General features: G+C 47.0%; 1 protein-coding gene across 1 annotated transcript in view; it reads left to right on the top strand.

The window, feature by feature from the left end:
* ARID1A (AT-rich interaction domain 1A) overlaps positions 303 to 9,757 on the top strand; it is a gene marked incomplete at its 5' end in the record, with an annotated part of 12,851 nt that continues 3,396 nt past the window's right edge. The window contains 9 exon segments of the mRNA XM_021375161.1: positions 303 to 512; positions 1,086 to 1,293; positions 5,134 to 5,266; positions 5,653 to 5,825; positions 5,991 to 6,141; positions 6,297 to 6,425; positions 6,529 to 6,625; positions 8,060 to 8,933; positions 9,246 to 9,376. Of these exon segments, the coding sequence (XP_021230836.1) occupies positions 303 to 512; positions 1,086 to 1,293; positions 5,134 to 5,266; positions 5,653 to 5,825; positions 5,991 to 6,141; positions 6,297 to 6,425; positions 6,529 to 6,625; positions 8,060 to 8,933; positions 9,246 to 9,376 (2,106 nt within the window).

The raw sequence follows: 9,757 nt of genomic DNA, 5'->3' as shown, positions 1-9,757 counted from the left end.
AAATGAGCCCGCAGAGGGTCTCTCAGAGAGTTGGTTCTGCAACGTCTCTTTGAGGTTTGATTGGTTTGTGTAGCATTCATGCAACCTTTTTCTTTAAAGAAAATACATATTCTGTAAGTACCAACTGTTTTCTTGATACCTTTGAGTCATACTTGTCTTTTAGACTGACATGTGTGGGTCTAGTACAAAGCTGATCTCAGTGTAACAGCAGAACCTTGAGCTCCAACTGCTATTTGAAGCCATCTTGGACGTGAGCTAGGTACTTTTGTGCTGCTCGGTCCTGATATGTTTCCTTTTCCTAGAAGTCCAGTTCCTCTACTACGACCAATGAGAAGATCACCAAACTCTATGAGCTGGGTGGTGAGCCTGAGAGGAAGATCTGGGTAGATCGTTACCTGGCCTTTACTGAAGAGAAGGCCATGGGCATGACAAACCTCCCAGCAGTTGGCAGAAAACCCTTGGACCTTTACCGGCTCTACATCTCAGTGAAGGAGATTGGAGGATTGACTCAGGTGAGTGTAGAGCAACTGGTGTGGTGACTGAATGTTTGTGCTCAGGGCTGCCCAGTGTCTGGCAGTCACACATCAGCAGGCAGCCAAATTCAGTGTCGGCTTTGTGGCTAGATGGAAACCTTGACTTCCTATTTAGCTGTGTTTATTTTTATTTTTTTAAATAACTCTTATAAAACCCAGGATCCTTTCAGCTAGCCAAACATCTGCTTTCTCACTGTCTGCTTGGGAACAGTGTTAGGAGGGCTAGTAGGGTTTGGGAACAGTGTTTAGTCTCAAGTGTGTCTTGAGATTCAATGCAAGTGTTTTTTTCCTTTATTTGTCCATGGCAAAGGTTGGTGACACTGTCTTTGTCTTTACATCTGGCTGTTAGCAAATCAAATCAGCCATGAGGTCTGTTATGTGGTGTTACCTGTACCTCTTTGAAAATTTTTCTGTAGGTGAGGAAGAGGTTTTACTAGTTCTTGAACAGAGCTGTATCTGCTCTGCTTAGCCCTTATTTTAGCTGGGGAGTGACTCTTTCTTGGAGGAGACAGGTGGGATTTTGAGTTTAGAGTCTCTTGTTTGGTTGTGCAGGTCAACAAAAACAAGAAATGGCGTGAGTTAGCTACAAATCTCAACGTGGGCACGTCCAGCAGTGCAGCTAGTTCTTTGAAGAAGCAGTACATCCAGTGTCTCTATGCCTTTGAGTGCAAGATTGAGCGAGGTGAAGACCCCCCTCCAGATATCTTTGCAGCTGCTGATTCAAAGAAGTCTCAGACAAAGATACAGCCTCCATCTCCAGGTGAGTATTGACACTAGTTAAGGTGTGCAATGAATGTTTGAACCAGAGGATCCTCTAGGACAGCGTGCATGACTGAGTGTGCTGTGGGTCAGACTGGCTCCGGACTTTCCCAAAGCCCCCCTGTCTGTCTTTAGATGTTCTGTGGTTTGTAGATTGAATAGTTTGGTAGTGTGGATATGAATGATACTGGGAATATAACAGTCTAGACTGTTGGGATAGTTTAGCTCTTGTGTGTAACTTCTGTAACTAAGTATAACACATAAATACTTGTGTACGTACACCTCAGTGCTCACCAGTCCACCGATGCCTTATGAGAATTTGATAGAGAGAGGAGCCTAGAGTTAGACCTTCAAGATGTTCTCTGCCCATTCTAATGACATCCCTTGTTGTTACTGCTTTATCTTTAGGAACTTTCTAGAAAAGTTGTGCTTGTTCTGACTATGCAGACTCTTCCTTTTGGGAACAAATGGTCGGTGTGTGTTTGCACTCACCTTCCTCGTGAGCTAATTCTTTTTGTCTTTAGCAAGTGAGGACTTTGAGACTTCATGCCTGGAGAGCTTTGTAAGCCTATTAAGCCTATTACAAGTTAAATGTTCTAGAACTGAAGCCCTTTAAAATAAATGTTTTAAAAGTTTGTAATTCATTAATCTTCATGATGCTGTTTAAATTTGATGGAGTGCTCCAGTTTCTGAAGATTTAATCATAGAGTTCAATTCAGATTTGTTAAAATAATCTAAGAGAAAAAAAGAAAAAATAACAAACAAAGGAGCTGGGCTAGCAGTCCATGCTGTACTCTTTCGTCTTCGGAAAGTCTGATAGTTTCTCTCATCTGCATTGAGTTTGCCACTTCAATTGCAGCTGAACTTGTCAGCCCTTTAAGCTTCAGTTTTCCAGCTTGTCTCATAAGGAAAACCCTCAGGTGCTGTTTCTGGTTGGTAGCTTGTTTGTGTAGGTGAAATAAGAACGGTGACACTTTGAAGTTCCTGTAATGTTTGCAAAAAAAAAAAAAAAAAAAGCCTTTTTATTGCTGAAACTTGGTGTCATCTGTGCCTAGCTCCTGAGGAGTGGAATAATGAACTCTTTATTTGATTGTACTCTGGTTATCTCTCAGCCTTGCTAAGCCCTTGACTGAAAGTGTTCTTGTCCAAATACAGTGTTAACAACTACATTTACCTATTCTCTCAATTACAGAGTTTTTCTTAAAGAACAGAATAATACCTTTCTACCTGTCAGGAAACCTGTCCCAGCATAGATTCACCTTGGTGAAGAGAAAATGACTTTTATTTCATTATAACAAACTTCTGTCTAATGTTGTTTCTAAGTTCTTAAACTCGGTCATGAATCCCTCCTCACTTTCTTTCTAAAACATCTTTCTTGCCCCCTGAGATAGCATGCAGTGGAACAAAGAGCATTTGGAGTTTATTTGGAGAGGGCTGAGATGTTTGGGAAACCACTTAAAACTTCTTGTAGTGGTAGGTGCCTGTCAGAGTTGATTAGACAGTACATCAGGTTTTCTTTTGTTTTGGCAAATGTGGTGGTATGTGAAAGTCCCAAGTTTGCCTTCTTGGGCTGTGCTACAACTGATCTCGTGCTTCAGCACATCAGCCGTTGGAATTGGCAGGGCTGCTATCACAAACGGCAGGTTTGTGCAGCTCTGTTGATTTAGTCCATCAGTGTGATTGCTGCTGTGTGAGGACTGTTCTCTATTTCCTACTTAAACTGCTCTCTCTGCTTGTCTTACTCCAGACTCCTGCAACTGGGAATATGCAGAAGCAGCACTGAATCATGGTTGGTTGCTGTGATCCTTTTAGCCTTATCATTCAGCATGTTTGTGCTCCTCTTTCATTTTCCTTTTCTTCCTCTCTCTTGCTTCCCTGTGTTAGCAGGAGTGAGGGCATAAGATGCAATACAAAGAGTGCTCTCAGCCCTCGCTCCAGACTTCAGAGCTGTAGATGAGCATTGAGTCCCAGGGGGCACAGCTGTTCCAGGGTAGCTGAGGCCCGTTTTAGTAGCATCCCTCAGGCTTCCATGCCTGTTTGCCAAGGAATCACCCTTCTGGAGCACAACTTTCCTATTGGAAAACGGAGTGGTCAACAGTGGAGTGTTCTGGAATCCCATTGTGTGGGGGAGGGACTCCCATTGCGTACAGATGTACGTGCTTTGCTCTCCTTGTAGACTCTATAACCTGTTGACGTTGGCGTACATGGAATTTCAGCCACTTCTGTCCAAGTTAGCTTTTCAGTGCTTTATCAGTGATGGAGGTCACACTGCGTGGTTCTGCATTAGCCACTGTTTGTGGCCCTAGAGGATGTAAAAGCCTTGCTGGGCAATGATCAGAGAAGAGCTCTTGGTACTGAAGCTGCTTTCCATGCATTGTGCCTTTGTCACCCTCAAAAAGCAAAAGTGTTTACAGAGAGGCCTCTGAAGCGGACTGGGGATGGCCTTGTGGGCACTCATCACGGGTTTGCTGCAAACCGTCTTGGGTTCACACTTGCAAACTGCAGCGTGTCCCTGGGGAGCCGTAATCAGCCTGCTGTTGGGCTTTAATTCCCAGAGCATGGAACTGGCCTGGCTCCAACTGTGTGTAAATTTGTGAGTGGGAGGGACAGCAGGGGGTGGGGACAAACACCAAATGGCAGCGATGCGGGGAATGTCTCGAGGCCTCTTCCCGCTGCTGCCAGTATTTGTAAAGCACATAGACGAACAGCAAATTCCTGGGGGAAGCAAGTGGAACCAAACCGCTGCTGAGTAGGGAAGGAGAGCTGCAGGGAGGGTTCGTGAATGAAACTCCCTGCTGAGCTTCTCTCTGCCCTTCTGCTGAGAGCTCCCCGGGCTGGGAGAGAGTCGTGGAGAAGAGGACAGTGTGCCAGGAAGGTGGGGTGTAAACAAACATGCCCTGCACATGACCTCGGAGGATTTTAATGAATAGCTGAAGTGACTCATCAACCAGCAGGGCTGAAGCTGACGGATATCGGGTGCTGGGGACGGTAACTAATGGAAACATTAATTAAAAGTTCAGCTCTTGCCAGCTGCAAAGAGCGTATAAACCTGAGAGCTGACACTGTCACAGCGATCCAGGGGCAGAGCTTCATAGCTCCTAGCACAGCTGGATCGCACCTGATGGCCCTGGATTTTTTTTATGAAGGCTTAGCGTGGTGTAAAGCAACCTGCACAGAGTCAGGGAACTTGCTGGACAGGTTTTGTTGTTCGGTGAAAGATCCTGCATCTCTGGCATTCCTTGTTCCAGGAATTCTTGGGAGTGGTGCCTGAATTCACCTGCATGAATTAACCCCACTCAAAGGGCAGAGCAGACAGAGGAGCCTTGTTCAGGGTTACCCAGTGACTGCAGCAGAAGTCCTGGAGTTTCCATCAGTTGGACAGATTGTAAAACTTCTGGGAGAGGGCTTAAACCCACCTTCCTTCTGGGCAGACTTAGAATGCGAGGACAGTGGGTCAGAGGTTGTCATTTGGCAGGAAGAAACACATTCCCTGTCTCGTGGTCCACTGTAGAGCACCAACCTTTGAGACTAGATAGCTTGGGCAACTCAGCATTGTGCTACAGCAGTGGCACTGTGTGTATTTAAAAAAAAAAAAAAAAAAAGGTTAAGTTGTAATAAAGATGAGCACATCCTTTCAGCTTCACTTTACAGGGTTCTTCTGGGAAGTCTGGTCCGGTATGTCCTTGGAGGTGTTGCACTCCTTGTACTGTTTTGGCCATGTTTCATCTGTCTCTTTCTTCGGAGACTAATCACTGTCTGTTATATAGGCTGGTACTTTGGGAGGTTCTGGGTTACATCTGTAGGGTGCAAAGCAGCTTATGGCACATTTGTGTTCTTGCAGCGGGTTCAGGCTCGATGCAGGGGCCTCAGACACCGCAGTCCACCAGCAGCTCCATGGCAGAAGGAGGAGACTTGAAGCCTCCAACTCCAGCATCTACACCACACAGTCAGATGCCTCCTTTGCCCGGCATCAGGTATGCAGACACTGCACTCTCTTGCACCATGCTGGATATAAATTGTGATTGTGAGGTTGCAGAAAGGTTGCTCCCACAGCTGGCTGGAGACAGAAGTACCTGTTTTGATAGGACTCCTTGGCTTTGCTACTTTGTTAATAGCTCACAGCAACGATGTTGACCCCCCTGTCTCTTGTGTGTGTGAATAACCACTGCTTTTGGGGTTTGGTTAGGGGCAGTCTTGTAGAAGAGCAGTTGTTCTTGCCTCTTTTGGAGGAGCGTGATTGTGGTCCTTCTAAGGGATAGCAATATCTGAGAGGGAATATATGGGGAGAAGAATCCTAAGAAGCACTGTGGGCCTCTAAAAATCTGTGGGGTTTTTTTGTTTTGTTCTGTTTTTAAATCAGGAGTAACTCAGTGGGCCTTCAGGATGCCTTTACAGATGGCAGCGATCCCACGTTCCAGAAGCGGAACTCCATGACTCCGAATCCAGGGTACCAGCCCAGCATGAATACCTCTGACATGATGGGTCGCATGTCTTATGAGCCAAATAAAGATCCTTATAGTAGTATGAGGAAAGGTGAGGAAGTCCCCTCTCCCTTTTCTCCATGAGCACTATCAGTGTATCTGGATGAATGCTGGAATGTGCTGTAGGAGAGCTGCTTGCCCTTCTTTCACAAAAGAAGGGATGTTTCTTTCTGATGCAGAGATAGATGTGTTATTGATCTTTCTTTCATTCTTTTAGCTCCAGGAAGTGATCCCTTCATGTCCTCAGGGCAGGGCCCCAACAGTGGTATGGGTGACCCTTACAATCGTGCTGCAGGTCCAGGGATGGGTAACATGGCCATGGGACAGCGGCCACACTATCCCTACGGTGGTCCTTACGACAGAGTGAGGTGGGCGCTTTAGCCACACTGATTTTCCTGACTTGCTTGTTTCGCCTGAACTGATTGCTTTCTCTTTGTTGCTTTGACTTGTCTGATTGTTGCTCTTACTTTTCATTTGAGCAGTAAGGGGAATGTCACAGAATTTGTCGCTTGTTTCCATGTAGGACGGAGCCAGGCATGGGACCAGAGGGCAACTTAGCAGCTGGAACTCCACAGCCGAACATCATGCCTTCCACCTCGGAATCGGGGATGTACTCTCCCAGCCGCTACCCTCAGCAGCAGCAGCAGCAAAGGTTTGTGTGGGGTGTTGCCACAAAGAGCTCTTCCCAGTTAGAGAAGTGCTGTGATCGAGAGATGTATCTGATGAGAAAAGTGACGGGTGTGTTTCTTCTCCAGACATGATTCCTATGGCAATCAGTTCTCCACTCAAGGCACATCCTCGGGCAGCCCCTTCCCTAGCCAGCAAACTACCATGTATCAACAGCAACAGCAGGTAGGTTATCAGAAAGTATCAGAATGAGGAGTTATATCTGTGCCAAGTGTGAAAAGAGGGGTGCTGAAAACTCTGGAATGTGTGTGTGCTCTATGTGCAGGTGTTGAACAGAATTACGTACATTTTACTGGAGGCTTTCTTGACGGTTTCCAGATAGGCAGCAGAAGTTTTAATTAGCATTTCCAACGTTGTGTTAGAAAAACACGATGTTTGGAGAAAACAGCTTATGTGGTTTCCAAATGAGCATGATCTGGGCAGGGAGCAGGAGGTCAGGAAACATTCCTGGGCTTCTTTGCTCCTCTGGAACTTTCTGAATCCCATCCTGTTTCTGTAACACTTTGGTTCTGAGTGATGACATGAGCTTGTTTGGAAGAAGTCTTTCATCGGGGGGAAGCATTTCAGGTGCATCATTCTGTGTCTGCCTCACCAAGCCTGCAGGCAAAGGCTTCAGAACTGCCTCCACACCCCCACTGCCCCACTGCTTTCTGTGTCTTCTCAAAAATGTCAGCTTTCTTTCAGAACGGAGTTTGAATGAATGAATATCTCTTCCCGTAATCCTTATCTATGACTTGCTCTTTGTATCAGTGCCAAGATGCATAATGTTTTCATGATAATTTTGAGACCTCTAGTTGAGGAGTGTATAGAGAGGGCACTCTCAGATCTGTGCTAAGAATAATTCCAACTGCTCTGCAGTTTGGCTCTGCAACCAGAGCCACAGGGCTGTGAGCCAAGAGTTTGAGTTTCTCTGGTACTTGTCATCTTTGAAGCCCTAGAGCTCCATCTGAAGCCAGTCATGACAGTAGGACTTCTGAGTTGACTGTGTAACAGCTAGAGCACAGACTCTTGGGGGTGGAGAGGTCTTGGATTTTAATTTTGTCTCAGCAATTGAGTGTTTTCTCCTTCTGCACTTCAGAGCAGTAGGGGGAAGAATAGTTCTTGCTCCTTTCAGTGATGTGTATTGAAATCTACAGGAAAGAAAGAAGCAAGAAGTACAACACTATTCAACACGTTCTGTTTGATACTTGAGCAAAAACCTGTGCTTTCTAAGAAAATAGAGAGAGGGTCTGATGAAATTCATGGATTCGGAAGGAAAGAAGTACCTGTACCACAGTGTGATTTGTGGTGAATGTACAGTGGAGCTCAGTCTTTTCTACAGGAAAGTCACTTATGTGGGCGGATTTCTGTCCTTAAAGCGTTCTTGTAGAATCCACACAAGGAAAGTATGCAGCCAACTGCAAGGAGTTGGTCTTGGCTTGTGAAACTGAAACTTTGATCCAAATCACATTGGATATGGCTAACTGAGAACAGTCTTGCCCTCTTACAGGCCATGTGTGGAGTGTTGCCCTCTGGCTCTGAATGTTTCTAGTCACTGTTTGGGTTGCCTGTTTCTAGCTTGATAATCTCATGTTGTCAATGCCTGTGTTTTCCATCTAGAATTACAAGCGACCGATGGATGGCAGCTACGGCCCACCTGCGAAGCGGCACGAAGGGGAGATGTACAACGTCCCATACAGCGCCGGGCAGGGGCAGACACAGCAGCAGCTGCCTCCAGCACAGACTCAGCAACCGAGCCAGCAGCAGGCTGCACAGCCTTCTCCACAGCAGGACCTGTATAACCAGTATGGGAGCACATACCCTGCTGCTGACCGCCGATCTGCCGGAGGGCCGCAGAACCAGTTCCCATTCCAATTTGGCAGAGACAGGGTCTCGGCTCCCCCAGGCTCAAATGCTCAGCAAAACATGCCTCCTCAGATGATGGGGGGTCCCATCCAGTCTGCTCCAGAGGGTCCCCAGCAAGGCGCCATGTGGCAAGGGCGCAACGAAATAGGGTACAGCTATCCGAATCGGCAGAGCACAGGCTCTGCACCCCAGGGGCCTGCTTATCATGGAGTGACTCGAACAGATGATATACTGCATTCAGAACAGAGGGTAAACCATGAGGGACCATGGCCTTCCCATGGGAATCGGCAGCCTCCATATGGCCCCTCTGCCCCCGTTCCCCCAATGACTAGGCCACCTCAGTCTAACTATCAGACTCCTCCTAGCATGCAGAATCACATTCCTCAGGTATCCAGCCCAGCACCTCTGCCCAGACCTCTGGAGAATCGCACTTCTCCCAGTAAATCTCCGTTTCTACACTCGGGGATGAAAATGCAGAAGGCAGGACCACCAGTCCCTGCCTCACACATCACACCAGCAGCTGTACAGCCTCCCATGATACGAAGAGACATCACCTTCCCTCCAGGATCAGTAGAAGCTACTCAACCTGTATTAAAGCAAAGGAGGCGGCTGACAGCAAAAGATATTGGTAAGAGGAAACTCTTGTTTTTCTGCTTGCGCTTATCAAGAGGCTGGGTGTTACCATTCCTCTTTGGTACGGTGCTGCCACATGGAAGGGCTCTGCCAGCTTTGCCAGTAAGGAGTTTCCTTTCCCAAGTTAGCTGCGATATCAGATACAATGTTTGTGTTGGGCATTGTCTGTGCAGAGATTGCTTTTGCGTAGAGTCTGCACAACACGTTAAATAGTCTGTGCTCTTTGTGGGACCAGAAAGCAGTATCAAGTATCTCATTTTTGTTTTTAAACTCCAGGAGCTGGAAGTATCATGTGTTTATGTTCCAGGAACTCCTGAAGCGTGGAGAGTGATGATGTCTCTGAAGTCTGGGCTGCTAGCTGAAAGTACGTGGGCCTTAGATACCATAAACATCCTGCTCTATGATGACAACAGCATAATGACCTTCAACCTCAGCCAGGTGGGTGCAGATGCTCTCTGATGCAGGTCTTTGAAGTGCTAAGTTTGTACAGTTTTCTGTCAGCGGTATGGCAAGAAGCAGCTCGTGCCCTTGTAGGGCCTACTACCAGGTGTCCCTGTACCTGTGGAGCATGTCAGGTCTGAAAAGTGCACCGGGTCTGGGGAGCTGCACTGAGTGCTCACTGACTCATGGATTTCCATTTTGTTGGTGTGCAAGTGTACAGCCTCTCCTCTCTGCTGGGATGTATTGCCTCTAACGCAGAAAGGGAATCATGGTGGGGAGGCCAAGAGGGGCTTTGCAGCAGAGCGCTGTGAAGGGCTGAAGCTGCTTGCCTATCCTGGTGCGATGGCATTCGCTGCTACCTCTGTCTTTCCCCGTGGG

This window comes from Numida meleagris, chromosome 22, assembly GCF_002078875.1.
Source record: "Numida meleagris isolate 19003 breed g44 Domestic line chromosome 22, NumMel1.0, whole genome shotgun sequence".
In the NCBI taxonomy this organism is placed as follows: domain Eukaryota; kingdom Metazoa; phylum Chordata; class Aves; order Galliformes; family Numididae; genus Numida; species Numida meleagris.
The sequence above is the reverse complement of the archived record's forward strand: the minus strand, read 5'-3'. Positions and strand labels throughout refer to the sequence as shown.